Below are 22,429 nucleotides of genomic sequence, written 5' to 3'. Positions count from 1 at the left end.
CTCCTGGGAATGCTGAGATGGGGAAACAGGGGAGGCAAACAGGACACACTGAGTCAGCCACGCTCCGACAGCACTTATGGGGTTACAAACTAGATCCCAACTAACACGGCTTCCCACCAGGATGGGGGCAGGAAAGCAACTCCCCAGGTGGATCTGAAAACAGAGATATCCAGCCTGTGGAAGCCAAGTGCTCCCGAGGGGATCGCATTGTTCCCCATTGCGAGGGGGGTCTGCATAGCCCCCCACCATGAGGGGAGCCCACACTGCCCCCCAGAATGAGGGGAGCCCACACTGCCCCCCAGAATGAGGGGGTTCACATTGCCACCTGGAATGAGGGGGGGTCACATTGCCCCCATCATGAGGGAGGTCCCCACTGCCCATCGTCATGAGGGGGTCCGCACTGCCCTCAGCAGACCCTGTGAGGGGTTTCAGACCCCTCAGACCCTCGTCCCTCAGCAGACCCTTTTAGGGGTTTCACACCTCACCATTTCTCAGCAGACCCTTGAAGAGTTTCGTGCCTCTCAGCCTCCATAGCCCTCAGCAGCCCCTGTGAGGGGTTCGCGCTCCTCAGCCCCCCCAGCCCTCAGCAGCCCCTGTCAGGGGTTTCCCGCCATTTTGAGCCCTCAGCCCCGTGAGGGGTTTCCTGCCCCTCAGACCCCCCAGCCCTCAGCAGACCCTGTCAAGGGTTTCAGACCCCTCATTCCCCTCAAACATCAGCAGACCTTCAAAGAGTTTTGTGCCCCTCAGACCCCCCAGGCCTCAGCAGACCCCGTCAGGGGTTTCAGACCCTCAACACACAGCAAACCCTTTTAAGGGGTTTCAGACCCCTCAGCCCCCCAACCCAACCCTCAGCAGACCCTTTTAAGTGTTTTTTACCTCACCATTTCGCAGCAGACACTCAAAGGATTTTGCAGCCTCTGCAACCTTCAGCAGCCTCCGTGAGGGGTTCGCGCTCCTCAGTCCCCCAGCCCTCAGCAGCCCCTGTGAGGGGTTTCCGCCATTTTGAGCCCTCAGCGCCGTGAGGGGTTTCCCACCCTTCAGAACCCTCAGACCCTTTGAGGGTTTTTTTCAGCCCCCCCCAGCCCTCAGTATCCCACTGAGGGGGTTTTGTTTAGTTATTTCTTTTTAAATGCTTTTTAGATGCTCAGCGCACAATGGGGCTGGAAATGAAAATCAAGAAGGTAATGGGGAAAGGCAAGGCAGGGGGAAGGATATAAAATCATGGAATGGCTTGGGTTGGAAGGGACCACCTTGTTCTAACCTGCTGCCATGAGCAGGGACACCTTCCACTATCCCAGGTTATTCCAACCTGGCCTTGGACACTTCCAGGGATGGGGAACCCACAACATCTCCAGGCAATCTGTGCCAGGACCTCCCCACCCTCCCAGCCAAAAGTTCCTTCCCAAAATCCTATTTAGCCCTGCCCTGTGGATGCTGAGGGCACTAAGGATGGTCAGGAGGTGTTTGGCTGGATAAACATGGAATAGTCCTTCTTCTGCTCTTATTTAAGGATTCTGGGATGTCTCCTCTCTAGTTTAATCCCTCCACTGATATTCTCACCCACCGTGTGATCCCCCAGTCTGGAATAATCCCTATTTCCTTCAATATTTCTCACCTCTCTCCTGGGAAATTTAGAGCCGATTCTGGCATCTGTTCCCCGTCCTCTTTTGTGAACACTGAGGCGAAAAATCCATTTATTTTTCAGCAGTGTCTACATCATCTGTCAATAAATTCCCCTTTCCAGCTCTGAGAGGTCCTAAAAATTCCCTGTTCCGGCCTCATGCTCCTTCTGCATCGCAATAATCTGTCGGGATTGTTTAAATTCACTCCCTGCCTCTCTCTTCACTCTCAGCTCCTCTTTTAACACTAAACCTCATCCCACACCTTCCCTGAACTTGGAATTTTACACCTTTTATTCCTAGTTTCCTTTCCTTCCATTCTTTTTTAATCCAACCTGCTTTTCATGGATAATTCCCCCAAATATAAACACCCCCAAAGTCAAGCATTGCAATATTTGATCCTTGGCCTGATTGCTTCTTTCCCAAATCTATTCGGTGGGTTTGCTTCCCAGAATATCCCTCCCCATCCCTCCTTTTTGGAATATTAAGGTAGCAAAAGTCTATGGGATAAAGGGATAAATGGGAATACTCTGATTTTTGTTGGAAAGGAATATAATGGAATTAAAGTGCTGCTGGTTCCCGTTAAATCCATGCTCCGGAGCTTTTCCTTTCGCATGTCCCAGGATCAAAGTGTCCCCCCAGCCTTGTGTGGTGAGAGAACTGATGCTGCCCGTAATTCCGACCATATGGCAGAGGGATATACTGGCATGAGGCTGCAGAGAATTCCTGGACCCTCCTGTCATCCCTCAGACTGGACTGACCTATTCCGTGCCTCCATCCCAATGCAGCCAGAGAGCTGAGGGAAGAGTCATTCCCGGAACAATCCCGAGGACGGGAATTCACATTTTAACTATAAAAATCAAAGGATTTTTTGCTTCCAGAGCGGCACGTTTTCCCACAGAAAGGGAGGATCACTCTGTCTTGGATGGAGACAGAAAATCCCAGCAGGAATTCAGGGAGCCCTTAGTTTTAAGCACCACAGCGCAAAGCTTGTCCTAAACCTAAACCAGCAGCACAGCTCAGCCCCCCCACCCCTCAGATCCATCATTTTCCAGCAGAATCCACCAAAGCTCCCCAAAACAAGTTGCTTTTCTGTCTGCAGCTCCTCCTTGAATTCCCCACCTCTCCAGGCTGGGAAGTTCAGACTGCGGGGCCGGGCTCCAAGCGCTTATTAATTAAACTGGGCTTTGTTGGCCACTCTGGGCTTTAACCAGGAGCATAACAAACCCATTGTTTTTCCCTGCCCAACGGACCGTGACCGCCTATGGAAATGACCCACTAATTCACCAAATTGGTTTTGTTTCCCAGATTTTCCCACATGTCCATTTTCCAGCTGTAATGCAAATCCCAACCCGGCGTGTCCCCCCGAACAGCCCTGGGATCCCTGGGTGAGGCTCAGGAAGAAACACTCCAGCCACAGAAAATTCATCCAGGAAACTCCAGGAAACTGGAATTCAGTCAGAAACCCCTGGGGTTTTTTGGTGTTGGGTTTTGGGGGTTTTTTTGTAATTTTTTAATTATTGGGTGGTTTATTCCTTTTTAAATTATTATTTTAAATTATTATTTTTCAAATTACTATTTTACATGATTGTTTTTACATTATTATTATTTTAATTATTGTTATTTTAATTATTATTATTATTTGAATTTTTTTTTCATTCATAGAATCCTGGAATGGGTTGGGTTGGAAGGGACCTTAAATCCCACCTCGTTCCCACCCCTCCCATCATGGGCAGGGACACATCCCACTTCCTAGATTGAGTTCTTCCCTCTTCATGAATATTTAAGAAAGTCACTTCCAGGTTTCTCTTAATGCCCAGACAGGTGGGAGCTCAAAATTCCCTCTGCCACCAATACCAGCAACAAAAGCTTAGAAAGCCAAGCTGCAATAATCCCTGGGAAGAGCAGGAGCTCCTTAACCACTAAAGTACCTCTGGATGTCACTGGAGAAGCTGTTTCCCTCTCCAGGGGATAAATCCAGCTCCAAGCCTGGCATCATAACGGGAGAGCTGGCCAGGGGGCTGGAATTATGGGCAGGAGTCTGGGATAATGGACAGGAGACCAGGATTCTGGGCAGGAGGCCATTCCTGCTGCCTTCAGAGAGGACAACTCCAGCCTGTCCCACAAAACAACTCGGCTTGTTTGAGGCCCAGATCCCAAGGAATGTAAACTTCCCAGCAAATTCTGCAGGCCAACCTCACGTTTCAGCTGCCAGAGCAGCCAGTTTCTATGTACACATCTCTGCTCTTCCCAAGGAAATGGAGATGTCCTTGTCATCTCCTTTCTCTGGGACTGTCGAGCGGCTGGAGTTGGATGCCGGGCCCGGAATCCTGACTGGCAGCACTGACAAATCTATTAACTCCTGCCTTGGAGTGGGAATGTGTTTCTCTTTCCAGCTTTGTGGCTCCCACAAAGCATTTTAAAGCACCTTTCCAGGTTCCACTCAGCATTAAATCATGACTTTGGAAGGTCTCCAAGGATGGAGGGTCCCTGGAGTGTCCAAGGCTGGGTTGGACAGGGCTTGGAGCACACTGGGGTAGTGGGAGGTGTCCCTGCCCATGGCAGGGGGTGGGATAAATTGGGCTTTAAGGTCCCTTCCAACCCAAACCATTCCATGATGCCATGATTCTCCTAAAACTGGTGCTGGGCTGGATCAGCTCCATGAGTGGAAAACACTTCAAAGGAACACTAGAGCCTGGAATTCCCAGTTTTGGGGTTTCCAAAGGCCTTTCCTGACCTTTTTAGGTTCCCAGAATCCCAGATTGGTTTGGGTTGGAAGGACCTTAAATCCCACCTCATTCCAACCCTGACTCCCACCACCCCGGGGTGCTGCAAGCCCCTTCCAACCTTGGAATTCCTGGACGGGTTTTGCTGCTTCCCTCCCGGTTTCTGGTGCCCCTTCCCTGCTCCAGCTGCAGAGCAGGAGCCACCTGACATAACAGAGGTGGTGTGAAAGGGAATTAATGTTCCCAACCGAGCAAATCCCAAAAGTGCCGAGGTGAAATGGAATCCCACTTGAGGGAATGTTGAAATCAGTCCTGCAGAAGGGTAAAAAACCACAGAGCCGGCTGAGTCAGAGCCCCAGCATGGAAAATTCCTGCCCAGACGCTGACAGTTTAGCAACTGGAAGTGGGGCCTTTTAACACTGTGTTGGGGAAACTTCCCTAATCTGCACAAAATTCCAGCTCTCCTAGGGATGTTCAGAGCACTTGGAAGCACAAACCTAAATAATCCTGGTAGGCAAAGCCAGGAGAGGGATGGAATTCCAAGGAACCTGCAGCTGTCACATGATGACCACAAGAACCACGACAAATTATCACCCAGAGGTCACCACCTAAACCAGCAGCACCTGGAACCTCCCTGGAATCACAGGATCCTGGAATCTCCTCACTGGGAAGGGAGTCACTGAGTCCAGCTCCCGGCCCTGCACAGGACAATCCCAAAATCCCCCCGGGAGCACTGAACCACTTCCCTGCAGGGAAATGCTCCAGGAAGTCACGCAGGGTCGAAAAGCAATGGGAAATGATTTCCCGTCCCTTTAACAGGGTATTCCAAGGAGCAGGACAAGCAGCATTCCCAACGAGGATGCCTGGGAAGGGGAGGGGCGATGAGAAGCGACGCCAGACGTGCCACACGCGGGGACAGGGGTTAGTGGTGGACTCCATGGTCCCAGAGGGCTTTTCCAACCTGAATCCCATGATTCCACAGCCCCCATCCCACAGCAGGAGCCACTCCAGCCGAGCTGATGGAACACACCAGTATGAACCATTTTAAGGGGGAGGATTGTCAGGCTCTGGATCAGTTGCCAAGGGAAAGGGGAGAAAGGATGGAAAGGAACCCACAGCCGGATCCTGACACCCAAATTGACAGGAAGCTTTCCTTGGGAGAGTCCAGAGCGCTGCCAGGGGAAGGGAAATGAGGGAATCCATTTGGAATAAGTGGAGTCGGAGCCACAGTCTGGTCCGAGTGAAGAGCCGTGCACATAAATTCCTCCCAAAATCCCAAACGCTGACACAACCGGAGCACGGAACACTCCCAGACCCCATCCTGGATATCCATAACTGCAGCATCTGTCCTGCTGCTGCTTATGGGTTCCCACTCCCACACAAAGCTCTCCCAGTCCATTCCCTGGGAATGCTGGAGCAGGAGGGACACCTGCACCCATCCCACTATCACAGCCGGGAAAACCCCTCCAAGGCAATTAAGCAGGACCTTCTAGAAACATGAGGATGCTCCCCAAATCCCTTATCAGGAACTCTGGAATCCCGAATCCCTCTGCATTCCTTCCCCAGGCGCCCCCAACTGCGTTTTTATAAACCAAATATTTCTTAAACCAAGGGAAAACACTGTTTTCCTTAAAACTGGGAGAAGCAGGACTGAGATTTTTCGGGAAGCCCAGGCCAGGTAGGAGAGGGCGAGATGCTTCCAGGTTTGCTGGTTTGCAGGTAAATGTTCAGGTGGGAAGCAGCAGCAGCGGCTCTCCCTGGCTCCCTGTGCTCTCCCTCGGCCCCGTGGCGTGAGTGCGGGAGGGAGTGGTGAAATTTCCCTGCTTTTCTTGGCTTCTCCCGAGCCTTTCCCAAACTGTCGTAACCGTGCCTTGGCTGGGAATCCACACGAACCACTCCAAGCTCCAGCACTGCTCAACAACTCCCAGCTCTTTCCCAATCCCGCGGGCCGAGGGACGGCTGGGGGGGCTGTGGAGTGATCTATGGCAGCCCCAGCTCCGTGTTTTCCTTGGAGCGGGCTCAGGGCTGTAAAGCGGAGCCGGATGAGTTCTCTGAGGGAACTGGGGCGGGATCTTGGCCCAGCCAGAGGTGGAGGGACACTCTGACATCACCTCTTCACTTTAATCACCCTCGTTAACTGCGGGAGCCAGCAGTCACTCCTGACCAATCCCAGCCTCTCCTCGGCCACGCAGGGGGGACCAAAGCCAAATCCCAGGAGTCCTGAGGCTGCAAAACCTTCCAGGATCCATGGAGTCCAAGCTGGGACTGATCCCGGGCCAGAGCACTGAGTGCCACCTTCAGGGATGGGGATCCACCTGGATCCCTGCTCCCCTGGGCAGCCCCTTCCAAGGCCTGACCACCCTTTCCAGGAGGAAATTCCTCCTGGTGTCCGACCAGACCTTCCCCTGGTGAAACTTGAGGCACTTCCCTCTCCTGCTGTCCCTTGTTCCCTGGGAGCAGGGCCCAATTCCCCCCTGGATCCATCAGGGAGTTGCAGAGCCAGAAGGTCCCCCTGAGCCTCCTTTTCTCCAGGCTGAGCCCCCCCAGCTCCCTCAGCCACTCCTGCTGCTCCAGAGCATTCCCAAACTCTCTTCCCTTCCCTGCACACGCTCCAGCCCCTCATTATCCTGTACCTGGCGAGCCCAGAGCTGATCCCAGGATTCCCCACTGTGACTGATACAATCCAGGTACCTCTTGCCCACCTGGGCTCCCCTCAATCAGATCCAAGGATTTGGAGTCCAGATCCCAGCAGGCAGCGATCTGTTCCCCTCCAAACAACATTCCAAGTGTCCCTCACCAGCTGTTTGGTCCCTTGGGTTACTATTTATTTACTGTATTTTCAAAAAGCCTTTTCTGCTTTGAAAATCCCGTTCCCAGAGTGTCCAACCAGGCAAGGAGAAGCTGAGCCTCAGGAAAACACCATTTACCTCTCTGAGAAAATTTTGCATCCCAAGCCCAGCAAGAAAACACAATTATATATATATATATATATATATAAAATATATAAAAAATAATAAGCATCACCACAGCACATTTTTATACCTTAAAACAGGAAAAATTAGGCATATCCCATGTTCCCACCCTTCTAAGGAATGAAGAGGGATTTAAACCCTCTGGATTTTGTTTCTGCTTCATATATCCCAATTTCAGCCCCAGATTAAAGTAGAAAATTCCATGTCCTTACTTTGTATCCTGGAATTGACAAAGGGAGGAGAGAGATTGTCGTGGGAGCCGAGGTCTCTGCTGGCCATGTGATCGTAGTGAGTCCCATCTCCATAGTTCTGCCGGGAAACCGGGATAAAACACGCGTTGGAGCAGCGTTTCCCCGACCCCCAAGCCCGTCATTCCCTGCTAAATGTTAAACCTGCTCACGAAGCATCATTCCCTGGATTTTTTCCCCTGGAATGTCACATTCCAGGGATTTTTTAATGCTGTTTCAATGTTTTGGTTCACCACAAATCGACTTTACCATGGGGAGAACGGAGGACTGGGATGATGCTCCTGGAATTCTGTGCTGGGCAATAAACCCTCTCAGAAGGGTCCTCCTGCTCACAGTACGGAAGAAAGAGTCAGGAGAAGCCGAGTCTCCCGCTGTGGGAATGCCATTCCAGCAGGGAAAAGCGAGGTCAGGCCGTTTGTGGAATAATTCTGGCAGTTAATGCCCAGCCCTGATTCAAATTCCCGAATTCCTCCCAGGCTCGTGCTCCCTTTCTTTCTATCTCCCAACTTCATTCAGGGGTTTGGAGGCAGAAATAATCAGTGTGTGCCAATTCCCAACTTCCTTTTCAAAACATTTTTCCCTGGGAAGCAATACAAGTGTCAAGGGGGAAAAAAGGGGAGAAAAATCAACGTGCCGGGCGGGAATGACGTCAGGGATGCAAAGCAGGATGGAGAAGAAAAGGTACTGGGATTCCTCCCCTCCGAGGGATAGGGAAATCGGGGATCCCCCTGGGCCACCTCGAGGGAAAGGCCCTGGATTGGGGATGAGGAGGGGATGGAGAGGGGGTAGAGAGGGGATGGAGAGGGGATGGAGAGGGGATGGAGGGCCCAATCCCGCTCCTCCTCCCCGTTCCAGGGCACAGAGCTGCTGGAGCCCTGAGCCTTCCAATTAATGGGAATACAATTAAACAGGAATTAGAACAAATTTAACTCAGGGCACGAGGAAGAGAGAAACCATTTCTTGCCCACCCTGAGTGTTCTCTATGGGTTTGGAGGGAATAAAGGGGGATAAACAGGGAATGAGCAGCACAGAGCTGAGGCACCAGCCATGCTCAGCCTGGAGGAAGGGAAAAGCTGGGATGCTCCATTGGGAACAGGGGCACGAAGGTCAGTGGTCATGGAATGGCTGGGGGGGACATGGGATGGCCAGGGGTGGTCAGTGGCCATGGAATGGCCAGGGATGGCCATGGAATGTGAGCCCTGGCACAGGGATGGGGGCTGGCCCTCCCCTCAGGCTTGGGGACACCCCCAATCCCTAAAAATCCCAGTGCAGGGGGTGAAACCCTGGGAAACAGCCTGTGCTGGCTGCGCTCGGGTGGGGCCGGGGCTGAGGGAGCCCCGCAATAAATGGCTAATTAATATCCCTAAAAATCATGGGATGGCTGGGGGTGGAAGGGACCTTACAGACCATGCCATGGGTGGGCAGGGACACCTTCCCAGGGCCCGAGATGCTCCAGTTCCCCCGGAGCAGGTGCCGGATCCGAGCCCAGGCGCAGGTTGAATATTAAAAGGCCCTTGAAGGAGCAGCCGAGCGGCCGGGCCCGTCTGTCCTGGATTGCACGTTCCCAGGCTGAGGGAGGGAGATTAGATGTACTTACCCGGGATGGACTCGGATGGCCTGCATTCCCCCAGGACCCTGAGCTGGTTCTGTCTTCTACATCTGGGGACAAGGAAGTTCTTTAGTGGCAATAATTCCTGCCTTTTGTGCCGGCACTTTTAAATTAACGCTTCAAATTAATCTCCCGGTGCCTTTAATTAAGAACCAGGGGCCGGGAAGCGGCTCCTGACCCGGAGCTCCAATTAACTCATTGAAATGCACGGCGGGAACGAGCTGGACCCTCAGGAACGGGGGCTGGAGCGGCGCAATTCCAGCGCTGGATTGAGTTCCTGACACTCGGGAGTGGCATCACTGACACAGCTCCAACCCGACCCAAATCTCCGGCAGAAAACAGGGATGGACAGACAGGTGAAATGCGATTGTCCAACAGGAAAAGCTGGAGGGCAAAGGGCAGAGTGTGTTTTACACTCGAGGGTCACCCAGGGAAGGGGAGGTGGGATGTGCCTGATCCATGGATACAACGGGACATTCCCAGTATTCCTGCTCTGCTTTTCACAGAATGGGTTGGTGTGGAAGGCATTTAAAGGATCATCTGGTTCCCACCCAGACACCTTCCGCTATCCCAGATTGCTCCAGCCTGGCCTGGGACACTTCCAGGGATGGGGAATCCACAACCTCCCTGGAAAAACACATGGAAGCACTGGAAGTGCTCAAATTCCTTCCTTTTTATGTCAAACCTCAGGAAACGGGATTGACATTGATCTCAAACACTGTTTTGGCCCATTGCAGTGCTCTTTCCCAGCTCACTCCCACATCCCCACACCATCCCTGGGGAATGCCAGCATCCATTGCCTTTTCCACGCACAAACAGGAGCTTTAATGGAATTCAAAACCCACATTTTGGGTGTTTCTGGCTGGAAAAACTTTCTCCAAGTGCTACCAAAACCCACCAGCAGCTCCCTTCCCACCTGTCCATCCAGCTTCTGGGAGCAGTGGGAATCTGAGGAACACTCAAAATCCAGGTACTGGGACTGAATCCGTGGGATTCCCAAGACCCAAATCCTGACACATTGATAGAGTTTCCCACTTTCCCCCAATTAGGAATTCCATTATCTCCAGAACAGATGAAGGTGTTCACAGCACGAGGCACTCCAAGGTAAATATTTAATTAAAGTCCAGGAAAAAAAAAAAAGGGAAAGAAAGTGTGGATCATTTCCCTGACAGACCCACTCAATCATTCCAGAGGGTTAATTAGCAGGATCCTCAAAAATCACTCGTGTTGTGGAACAGCCAATTCACTCTGTGGAGCTAAAAACCACTGGATGCCATCCCAGGGATTGGGACGGGCAGAGCTTCCACCATCAGCACCTGGAGGGCTCTGGGCAGTCTGGGTTCTTTTGGAAGCAAACAATCATGGAATGGGGTGGGATGGGAGGGGTTTTAAGGACTGTCCACTCCCATGAGCAGCGACACCTTCCAGAGACCAGGTTATTCCAAGCTGGCCTTGGACACTTCCAGGGATGGGGCATCTTCCGGGAAATCCATTCCAGGGCCTCCCCCCCTCCCAGCTGGGAATTCCTTCCCAACCTCCCAGTGCTCCTTCAGAAAACGAGGAGCGGTGCGTGCCGCGCGTTTTGCCCGGAGCCTCGTGCCGGCCTCTCCCAGTTCTCCCTGTGTTTGTGCTCCCGACTCCCTGCAAGCCATCACTGAGGGGCCCTAATGAAGTAACTGTGACGGACAAATCCATTTCCCCGGCCCTAATCGAATCCGGGCGGGCTGACACAACACAGGGGCCTAATCCGGTTATTCCCCTGATTGGAAAAAGGCCCTTTAGTTCTCATCAGGACAATCTGTGGGGATTGGCTCCTGCTCCGGTGCTTCCCGAGAAAAGCCCCAAATCCAAGCCCTGATTCCTCAGTCAGAGACGAACACGGAGCTCTTGTTCTAACACCAAGGCTTTATCTCAGCTCCAGGGAAAAGAAGGTGAAGACATGGACCTTTGAGCCCCACAATAAGCTCCACCTGTGGAAGAAGATGGATTTGGGAAATATCCTAAATTTCCAGAGCTTTTCAAACGCATGGAATCATAATCACGGTTGGAAGAGACCTCCAGGATCAGCCAGCCGGGAAGGTGTCCCTGCCCACGGCACGGGGTGGAACTGGATGATCCTGAAGGTTTGTAGGCTCCTAAACCAAATTCCAGGAGTTTATTGTGGTCCTTCCAAGTCCTGTCACGGGGGTGATTGGGAATGGGAAACTCCAGTGGCTCCAAAGTCACGGCAAAAATACTCCAGGGACTTATTGGAGCTTGGATTTATCCCAGAGTTATAAACTGGGATGCTGATGTTATTTACCCAGAATGCCAGAATTTGAGAAATCAACCTGATTTAACCACATTAGACAACAGGATATTCCAATAAGGGAATCATCATGGGCAGGTTTGGGAATTTTTTTCAGGAAATACATGATCAAAAAGGTGGGATTTAAAGAGTCATGGAATCATGGATGGTTTAGCTGGAAGGGATTTCAAGGATCATCCAGTACCACCCCCTGCCATGGGCAGGGACACCTTCCACTATCCCAGGCTGCTCCAACCTGGTCTTGGACAATTCCAAGGATGGGGCAGCCACAGCTTCTCTGGGGCACCTGGAAGAAGATGATCCTTAAAATCACAATCCTCCTTGTAGGAATTGTGTCAAAACCAGAGCGAACCTGGAGACTGGATCAGCTCAGGGATTGGGAAGTTTAAACTGCACATCCCCCAGGGCCTTTCTCTTCCAGAAGCTTTTGGCTCCAAATATCAGGACTGGAGAAAACAAACCCCAAACAACAGAGGCAGGGAGGGGAGGGGAGGAGGAGAAAGTCATTCCTGGGATCAGATGGGCCCTTTCTTTGGTGCCTGAAATTCCCAAAGCCTGCACAAATATCCACGGAGACACCGCTGTGAAACACCAGCAGGGTAAACAAACTCAACTGTTCCCAGCCTGGATATTCCCAACAAAGATCCCATTGTCCTGCCGTGGGGTGAGCTCACAAACCCCCACATTGTTGGGCAGCCATACCCGGATACTTTCTGCTCCATCTGCATCATTCCAGCTTTTCCAGAGCTTCGGAGGGACCTGCTGGCTCTCACAACTCCCTGACATGACAGGGTGGCGGCTCCATCCCTGGAATGTCCAAGGTGGGGTTGGGTGGGGCTTGGAGCAACCTGGGATAGTGGAAGGTGTCCCTGTGCAGGGAATAAAGGATCCTGGTCTGACTGCAGACAGGATACAAGGGAAATCAGATCCCACCAGGAAAAGACATCCAGTGGATTGCAAGGACATTTTGTGCTCGGTTTGGGGGGTTTGGAGAAGGGAATTTTAATTCCACTTTAATTTCCATGGCCGCCTCTGTCTGCCAATGATATCAAAGGGCATTTGCATATAAAGTGGGTGGGTCGCCCTTGGCAAACGCTGGGAGCCACTGGCCACTGGCAGGAGCAGATCTGGAACTTCCCAGGCAAGGAAGAGTAACCCAAAGGGACAAATCCCCCCCAGCCCGATTCCATAGGAATCGTAAGTCACTGATTACCTGGATTTTTACAGCACAGCAAGGGAACTGGGAAACCCTAAGGACAGGCTGGGATTTCCCTGCTCTAATCCAGCCTTGGGGAGGGAAGATAAACCACTGGGAAAAGGTCAGGGAGAGGGGATGGGTCCATGCCCATGGCAAGGGCTTGGAACTAGAATCCTGGGATGGTTTGGCTTGGAAGGGACCTTGGAAATCCTCTAATTGCAGCCCCCTGCCATGGATTTCATTCCCTTCCTCAGGATGTCTGTCCCTCCTGCAGGATAAAAATGGACACCAAATGGAATCCTCCGATCCCACAATGGTTTGGGTGGGGAGGGATTTTAAGGATCATTCCATTCCACCCCCTGCCATGGGCAGGGACACCTTCCACTAGACCACTTTATGCCAGCCCCATCCACCCTGGCCACTTCCAGGGGTGGTGGGATATCCACAACTTCTCCGGACAACCTGTTCCAAAGTTATATCCAAACATATCTGCCAAAGCTCCTCCAGCTCCAGCACCTGCCCTGCACAGCTTCTCCTCGCCTTTCCCTGGATCCAGCTTCCCTGGGCCTTTTCCCAGGAATCTGGAGGCACCACAACTCAAATTGCTCAAATGGAATCCTTTGGCACTTTTGGAAAACTTGCCCCCTTCCATGCCCAGCCCTCGAAGTCTCTGCCAGGAATCGCTTCCGTGACACCAGGTGGGATTTGGAAGGGAAAGCTCCTGGAGCGAGGGGCCCTTGAAGGCTCCTTCATCTCTGCCCTCTGCTCCCGCAGCAGCTGCTCCCTTTCAGCCTGCCTATATGCTCAGGAGAAACTTCCAGAGCTCCTGTTCTGAGGGGGCCATGATTCCCTCGGGAGGGACCTGGCAGGAATTCCTTCCCAGTATCCCATCTAACCCAGCTGGAAGCCATTCCCTGTGTCCTGTCGCTCCATCCCGTGTGGAAAGGGCAGGGTGCCTCTCCCAGCCAGCATTTTGGGGATTTGTGCTGGCCCCAAACTCAGGTGGAGAGAAGCCAAATTTCCTTTAATTATCCCTATTTAGAAGAAGTAAACAAAGAGGGATCAGTGGAATGAAGAGACACAAAGAGCATGGAAACAGCTGTAAGATCGGGTTTGTATCCCAACTGCTGTTTTTCCCATTCCTTAGTCACTAATATCCCCAAATAAAGCATTTTTAATGTCTATTCTAAATCTAAACCTATCTTTTATTCACCTGAGCAACTGTGGCTGCCCCATCCCTGGAAGTGTCCAAGACCAGGTTGGAATAACCTGGGATAGGTGTCCCTGCCCATGGCAGGGGATGGGAATGAGCTGATCCTTAAAATCCCTTCCAACCCAAACCACTCTGGAATCATTTGGCTGAGTGGTGCCACCTCCTCCTCCTCCTCTGGGAAACCTGGGCCAGAGCCTCCCCACCCTCACAGGGAAGAATTCCTTCCCAATATCCCATCAAAACCAGTGGGAAGCATTCCCCTTGTCCTGTCCCTCTATGCCTTGTCCCCAGTCCCTCTCCAGCTCTCCTGGAGCCCCTTTAGGCCCTGAAGGGGCTCCAAGGTCTCTCTGGATCTTTCCCTTCTCCAGGTGAACATTCCCAGCTCTCCCAGCCTGGCTCCAGAGCCCTCGGAGCAGCTCTGTGGGCTCCTCTGGACTTGCTCCAGCAGCTCCACATCCCTCCTGCCACCCTGACATGTTGATCTCAGTGTTACAAGGTGACACAAGCACCCAGAGGCCTGGCTTTTGTCCCTCACCTGACCATATATCCATTCAAACAATCAGAGATCCTATAGACTGACCCTACAAAAGGCACGGACAAAGCTCCACAGGAATCCAGCCCGCCCCAAACCCCACCTTTCACAACGAGCAGCTTTAGGAGCCGGTGGTTCTGCTCTGCCTGAGAGAAGCAATTAAGGAGGTGTAGAAAGGTAATGGCTTCCCAACGACCCGCTAATCCCAGCATTAGTGCCTAGCAAAGGGAAGCTGCCAGGAATTTGGAGGAACGCCCAGCGATCTGTCTTCCCTTCAGCAATAAACCTGTGCTATAAACACCGGCGAGGGGCTGGGATACGCTTCCCCCCTCCCGCCGCTTTGCTCCAGGCTGGGCTTTGCCCCCAGGATAATCCAGGGCTTTAAAGCAGCCTGCAGATATCCAGCAGCCTGGAGGTATCCATCGGGGTGCCAGGCACAGCCTTCTATTGGGGACGCGGATCTTTAAACTCCGCTTTACTTCACCCACGAAGGGCTGGTTAATCCTGGGATCCCCTCAGCCACCGAAACACGGAATCACTGCCAGGACCCCCAAAAACCAGCAGAATGACAAGAGCTCACTCACTATTCCAGGACCACGTGAGTCCAGGCTGCAGGATATAACTGGGATGGTCCTAATCCCAGTTTCCATAACCCATTGAGGCAGGGCTGTCCTGGCTGTCCAGCTGGAAGCATCCCATGATATTTGATCTCCAGACCCCTGGCAGTGTCCAAGGCCAGCTTAGAGCAAGCTGGTCCAGTGGAAGAGGTTGGAGCAGCTGAGCTTTAAGGTCCTTCCAACCCAGCCTATTCCATGAGGACATCAGAACTGTATCAACAAGAATTCCCTGTTTTTTCCTCCCAGAACTATCACTGGAGGCTGCAAATCCAGTTAGGGCAGGGAGTGTTTGCAGGGAGCAACGACGGGCCCGTCACAAACCCACCAAAACAAAACATGAGTCAAGTCCCTCTGTGCCAGACAAGGCCGGGATGGGATCCCTTGGGAATGCCGGGGCCACAGCACAATGAGAGCAGGACATGGCTCATTTCCTTTGGCCGCCGCCAAGGCTCGATCCGAGGGCTTGGAAGCTTCCTTCCTGCCGGCATCGGCTGTCAGCAGCTCCGGGACCAACAACATCCTGTTGATGTGTGCACGGAGCAGCTCCCCCGGAACAGCCCGGGATGTGCCTCTGTGCTCACTTACAGAGCCACCCAACAGACCCAGGAATGGGGAGGACTGGGAATTTCACTCATCCCGTGCCGTGGGCTGGCACACCTCCCACTAGCCCAGGTTGCTCCAAGCCCCGTCCAGCCCAGCCTGGAATTTCATTCCGGAGATGCTCCGAAATAAATCATGTCTGTACAAAGTCAATCCAACGGCATCATCCATGGGATGCCTGGAAAACGGGCCTGTTCCTGCCATCAGCACCTTGAGAAGCACGGGAGACACAGTGCCACAGGAATTCCTCTGGGATGGGAAAAGGAGCTCTGAATAAGCTCCCATGCCCCAAAGGCGGCGCGAGGTTTCCCAGCTCCAGCTGAATATGAGCCTGGAATAGGAGCTGGGAAGGAAGTTCCCACACCCCAGGCCTGGGAGCCCAACAAAAGCCATTGTGTGGAGAGGAGCATTAACGAGGATTAATCTGGTTCAGATTAATTGGGAAAACACAACGAGATGAAACTTGAAGGATTTGGATAAAACAAACCCAACAAAATTTACTGGAAAATGGAATTGATGGGATCAGCTGAGCCCTCAATTTGGGGAAATTATGAGCTCCTCCAGCCCCACCATCAGGAATGATCTCTGTGATTAATTCCTGTGTAAACAAAACCAGGATCAGCCCCGACTCCCCTGGGGGAGGAGAATCAAAACAATGTGGCCCCACTTGCTCAATCGCTCCGTAAACTCCATATTTCAGCATTCCCGCCTGGAATTGGGCATCCCCAGAAATGTCAGCATCTCTGTGCTAAATGGCTTGTCTGCAACCACCTCATAAATCCGTGTCCGCGCCGCGATCCGACCTGAGGCACTCCAGGGCTCCCACTGCCAGTGTCAACACGGCGCTTAGGGCCCTAAATCATCCCGCTCCGAGCATCCCGTCACTCCCATGGATGTGAGCGCCTCGTTAGGGATCCTGTGGGGCCTGGGGGAAGCTCAGGGAGCCCCCAGAATTCCCAGCAAAGCCTGGAGACCACCCCAAGGGAGACCCCGAAATCCCAACTGCCCCTGGGGCCAAAGGCTGCTCTGCCCCGGACTCTGCGGGGCCCTCGCTCTGCAGCCTGGGATGGATGTTCTGGAGAGGGGCTGGCCAGGGAAAACGGGATAAGGGCTCTAAATACACCCTACAGTGAGTCCAGAGGAGGCCACGGAGCTGCTCCGTGGGCTGGAGCCCCTCTGCTCTGGAGCCAGGCTGGGAGAGCTGGGGGGTTTCACTGGAGAAGGGAAGGCTCCAGGGAGACCCAAGAGCCCCTTCCAGGGCCTGAAGGGGCTCCAGGAGAGCTGGAGAGGGACTGGGGACAAGGGATGGAGGGACAGGCCACAGGGAATGCTTCCCAGTGCTTCTGATGGGATACTGGGAGGGTGGGGAGGCCCTGGCACACAGTGCCCAGTGTGACCCCACACCTGTGTACAAGGGTTTGAGGTCGGTGCTGGTTTGGGTTTTCCCTCATTTAAATAATTCAGTGACGCTCCTTTCTCTTAAATTCTCTGAATTCCTAATTCCCATTGATCTCCCGTAATTTATATCCTATAAAAAACTTGAGTGGGGCAAATAAATGGAGGATTGAGCCAGGATCCTAAGCCACCACAGTTTTGCTGCAGGGAGCAGCGAGCGCAGCCACAGCTTCGCTGTGCCGATGGGTATTCATTTTTTATAGGAAATCTGGATAATGGAAAACACGCCCAGCTCCTTGGATTTTCCTTATAAATATCTAAGTAGCCCCAACCCTCTGAGCACGAGGCGAATCCACTCGGCTCCGAGTGCTTTCAGGAAATTCTCCTCGACTCCCTGTCACAAAGTCCAAGACTCACTGTCTCTTCCCCGAGGGACTTGAATTGCTCTGCCTCTCGTGCGTGTCCCAACTTTCTCTCCAGGACTAAGGAAAGTTTGCAGCAGTCCCAAGGGATTCCCTGTTATCCCATTTTGTCACTGTCACAGTAAACCAGAGGAATTTTAACCAGGTATCGTGCTGTCATTTTCCATGGAAGTAAAGCCAGAGATGTGGGTGTGAAAAGCTCTGGAAGCCTCGGGATTTACTCCTGAGGGCAAAGCGTCCTTCCCAGACAGCTGATCCCAGTGTGGGATACTCTGCATGTTCATAGGGATGCTTGGAATGCCGGAGTGGGTTGGGATGGAAGGGGCCTTAAAGCTCATCCAGCTTCACCCCTGCCATGGGCAGGGACATCTTCCAATATTCCAGGTTGCTCCAAACCCTGTTCACCCTGGCCTGGGACACTTCCAGGGATCCAGGGGCAGCCACAGTTTCCCAGGGCAACCACACTGGCAACACCTGCCATTCCCAGGAGTCCTTCCCATACTCCCCTCCTTTTCTGCCCACGCTGGGAACACCTGTGATTCCCCAAAATCCCTCCCATAAACCTGTGTTTTACCCCTCTCCAGCTCTTGGCCACAAACAATAATCCATTTATTTTCATTCCACAGTATTCCATTCATTCCTGTCTCTTGCTCTGTAGAGGATGTTTGGGAAGACACCAGGAATATCCCATTATATCTGGAGCTTTTGTTCCTTTATGTTCTGGGCTCCAGGATGGCAACAAACCCCACAAGGAAGTTCAGAGCATTGTTCCTAATATTTAAATATGGGAATCAGGGACCACTCCCTGAAAATTCCTTCCTCAGCTCCCAGTACTGTCTCCACACTGGAGCTTTCCCAGTCCTTACTGTAATTTCGAAAATACACCCTAAACTTTGCTTCCATAGCCATAAATCCATGAATAGGTGGTGAACTCTCAGGTATTTTGGGGGGTTTCAGGCGGATGGTGAATTCCAAAGGTTGCCTAGAAAAACTGTGGATTCCTCATCCCTGGAAGAATCCAAGGCCAGGTGGAGCAACCTGGAACAGTGGAAGGTGTCCCTGCCCGTGGCAGAGGTTGGAATGGGGTGATTTGAAGGTCCCTTCCCATCCAAACCTCCCCATAATTCCCTGATTGTGCTTAGAAGGCAAAAATAAACCAACAAACAAGACACAAACCCAAACAAAATATTTTTGAAAACAATTCCAGGGAAATTCACAACATTTGTGTCACGGGAAAATCAAAGGCTCCTCTGCTGGAATGGGAAAGCCATGGAACTTGACATGGCTGGGGATTCACTGAAAGGCTCATACCCCAGGTTTCCTACGTGTCTGTATCCATAAATCCACTAATTCCCACTTCTACGGAGACAAAACTGCTGAATTCCACGTGCAGCAGTGCAGGGATCCACCTGGACACCAACTGCTTCCAGGGAGCTGCTCTCCCCTGGTAATTACCCCTGGAAAATAATTGGGAGCTGGGTCTGGGCACGCTGCTTCTGCTGGCAGCTCATGACAGGTTTGTCTCCAAAGGGCTCGGGAAATAAAGACAATTCTGGAGCCAACGATCAGAGCACAAAGATTGATCCCCTTGGCCCCCACGTGCTTCCAGAGATTTCCTGGGAGTTCCTTAATTGGGGAGCCTACCCTGCTCTGAAGGAAAACTTCCCAGCTCCCTCTGATCCGGCATTAAAACCCTGTTTGTGATAACAACTCCTTTAATCCTGAATTAACTGAGTTCCTCTGGAATGACAGGAGCTACATCAGGGGTTTCCTTGGATCAGAGATGGTGTCATTCCCTGGAATGTGACTTCAGCACAGGAAAAATCTGGAAAACTGGGCTGGGACTGGAGAGGTTGTGGCTGCCCCTGGATCCCTGGAAGTGTCCAAGGCCAGCTCGGAATAACCTAGGCTATGGAAGGTGTCCCTGCCCATGGTAGGGGGTGGAACAAGATGATCCTTAAAATCCCTTCCAACCCAAACCATCCCACAAAGCCGGGGAAGCCGAAAGTCCAGCAAATCATCTGGAATGTGCAAAATAACCCCGTTGGACACCTGCAATCCCTTTCTCTGTGACCTCTGTCCGTGAGGGTTTGGGATCAAACTCCCAACAAAAGAGTTGGCAAACAATTCCGGAGGCAGCTTTTCCCGGGCACAGTGGGAAGTTTCTAGTCTGGCTCCTGTTCCAATGGCTGTGCATGGCATTAGCATATCTAAATAGGCTGCTTCCCAAATTAAAGTGGAAGCAGCTATAAAATGATGTTGGCTGAGCTCAGGGGCTCCTCAGGAGTCAAAGCCCAGCCTTCCCTGAGATGGTTTTTCCTTAAATTTCAACAGAGGGGAGACTTTGCTGAGAAAACAAGTGAGGGAAAAAGAGAGCATGAAATACTCCAAGATCCATCCAGCCTGGCCTTGGATAATCCAGGGATGGGGCAGCCACAGTTTCTCTGAGAAATTCATTCCAGCGACTCACCACCCTCCCAGCCAGGAATTCCTTCCCAACATCCCATCTAAACCAGTGGGAAGCATTTCCCTGTGTCCTGTCCCTCCATGCCTTGTTCCCAGTCCCTCTCAGCTCTCCTGGAGCCCCTTTAAGCCCTGGAAGGGGCTTCCAAGTCTCCCTGGGTCCTTCCCTTTTCCAGGGGAACCCCCCCAGCTCTCCCAGCCTGGCTCCAGAGGGACTCCAGCCCTCGGAGCATCTCCATGATCAGGTTGGATGGGGTTGGGAGCACCCTGGTCGGTGGAAGGTGTCCCTGCCCACAGCAGGATGTTGGGAACAAGACGATCCTTAACATCCCTTCCAACCCAAACCATTCCATGATTTCCCAAGGGTGCTGGAAAACCTGGCACCCTGTTCTACCTTAAACTCAAGGTGTTTCCACTGCCCAAATCCTTGGATATCCTTCACTTCCAGCCTTGGGTATCCACTCTGCAGCCCTTATTGGACTCAAAGACCACAGCCTGGAGCCCATCCCAGCATTCCCAGTGATCCCAGCCGGCTCTGGGATGAGCTCACTCCGAGCTGCACTGGGATACAGAGCAGGAGGGAGCTGCTCCTCTTTCCCTGCTGACCAGCGGCACGAAAGCCAGAGGAAACATTCCCTGGTCCAGCAGAAACCTTCAAGGGGTGAGTCAGGAGTTCCAAAAATACCCTCCCTGAGCTGCAAACAGAGTTGGATGTTGCCATGGCACTGGGGAGAATTCCCAAGGCTCCAGCTTGGCTCGGGGATGAATCCAACCCCAGGAGCAGAGTTTCCTCCACTGCCTTTGGTCACTTTTGCCACTGAGTTCATGTGTTGGTTTTTCCCGGGATTTGAGGTTTAAAGCCAAACTTCTACAGGGGATTTAAAGGAGCAGGATTTCCACAAGTGCCTGGATCCCTGATCCTCAGGGACCTTAAAGCTTATCCAGTCCCATGGGCAGGGACACCTCCCACTATCCCAGGTTATTCCAGCCTGGGTTGGAACACTTCCAGGGGCGAGGCAGCCACAAATGAGCTCTGTGCTTCCCAAAATCCCACTAGGTCCCTGTGTGCAAATCCAGGCCCCTCTGCCTGTACAAATCCAGCTGCTGGAGCAGGATCCTGCCCCACTAAGGGGATCTGCTCCACCCCGCAGCAGGATGGAGCCAGCCAGGAATGACGCCTCGGTTAACTCAGCTCCCGCACACACACAGCAAGACGCACTCGGGTGGGCGTTCCCAAAAAAAAGGAGGAAAAGTCCAAACCCACACTACTATTCCAGGCTCTCATTCACATCTGTTTAAGTCTGGAATGTCTCCAGCAAGTCTTGCATTCCCTGGAGATCCGGAGCGGGATTGGAACACAAAGGGAGCCGGGGCCCAGACACGCGTGGCTGTGCCAGGGCCGTGGATGCCCAGGCACAGGGAATTCTGGGCTGCCCCCAGTGACCCCGTGGGATGGGGACAGTGCTGTCACCTCGCCCGACCCCATCCCGCTGCTCTCCACCTCCGAAAGCATCCGCGGGAAGGAACGAGGGCACGGCACCTTCGCACTTCCCTTCCCTTTCCCCCCCTTTTCCAAGCATTTTGCAGCCCTACTCTGACTCTGGCCAGGAGCGCTGGGCAATTCCCTGATGCCCCAGCTGGAATCCCCTGGCCCCCCGTGGGATAACCCCACCCACCAACGGCGGCGGCGAGGGCAGGAGCTGCCTGTGCCCAGACATTGTCCAGAGGCACATCCCACAGTTAAAACACGGATACGAGGGGTCGATGTGTGTGGAAGGCACACACTGTGCTTCCAACAGCCTCTGCTCCGGGATGGTTCCCACCACCTCCTGAAATCCAGTCAAACCAGTCCCAGCCCGCACACCCCCGTGTTTTCCACTGAACAAACACCACAGAGAACGGGGTCATCGGGATGCGCCACCACCCCTCAGCTCCAAGTTGTTCCTACCTTGGAATCATGGAATGGTTTGGATTGGGAGGGACTTTTAGGATCATCTAATTCACGCCTGTCATGGGCAGGGATACCTTCCACAGACCAGGTTTTTCCAACCTTGGACACTTGCAGGGATCCAGGGGCAGCCACAGTTTCACTGGGAATTCCATCCCAGCCCCTCCCCACCCTCCCAGCCAGGAATTCCTTCCCCATATCCCATCTAACCCAGTGGGAAGCCATTCCCTGTGGCCTGTCCCTCTATCCCTTGTCCCCAGTCCCTCTCCAGTTCTCCTGGAGCCCCTTTAGGCCCTGGAAGGTCTCCCGGGATCCTTCCCTTCCCCAGCTCTCCCAGCCTGGCTCCAGAGCAGGAGCAGACATTGGACACTCCTGTATGGCTGGCAGAGAAACCCTTTATCGTCTCCTTTTGGATTCCCAAGGAAAGCAGGGAACAGAGGGATGGATTTGAGGGTTTTGGCAAGTTGTAAAGCAAAGGCTGGATCTGTGTGATGTGCAAATCAGCCCCGAGCCCAAGGGCCACCAGAAACCACCGGAATGAGGGGAGAAAATCCAGAAA

The 22,429-nt window shown here is 52.7% G+C and overlaps 1 protein-coding gene across 28 annotated transcripts in view; it reads right to left on the bottom strand.

The window, feature by feature from the left end:
* The window catches only part of TCF4 (transcription factor 4), a 121,521-nt gene that overhangs the window by 75,214 nt on the left and 23,878 nt on the right, over positions 1–22,429 (bottom strand). For 23 of the 28 annotated variants that reach the window (XM_051772974.1, XM_051772969.1, XM_051772973.1 and 20 more), the window contains 2 exons: positions 9,163–9,224; positions 7,530–7,626 (listed from right to left, as the gene is read on the bottom strand). The exons of 2 other annotated variants lie outside the window; for them this stretch is intronic. In XM_051772974.1, coding sequence (XP_051628934.1) covers positions 7,530–7,626; positions 9,163–9,224 — 159 coding nt within the window. Of the gene's footprint in view, positions 1–485; positions 612–876; positions 1,011–7,529; positions 7,627–9,162; positions 9,225–22,429 lie in introns of those variants that run through there. 3 more of the 28 variants (XM_051772991.1, XM_051772992.1, XM_051772993.1) reach the window with 3 other exon arrangements.

The sequence above is a fragment of the Manacus candei genome, unplaced genomic scaffold, assembly GCF_025592945.1.
Source record: "Manacus candei isolate 608988 ecotype Guabito, Panama unplaced genomic scaffold, ASM2559294v1 h1tg000163l, whole genome shotgun sequence".
NCBI classification, from domain to species: domain Eukaryota; kingdom Metazoa; phylum Chordata; class Aves; order Passeriformes; family Pipridae; genus Manacus; species Manacus candei.
This window is presented reverse-complemented; position numbering and strand designations above follow the sequence as displayed.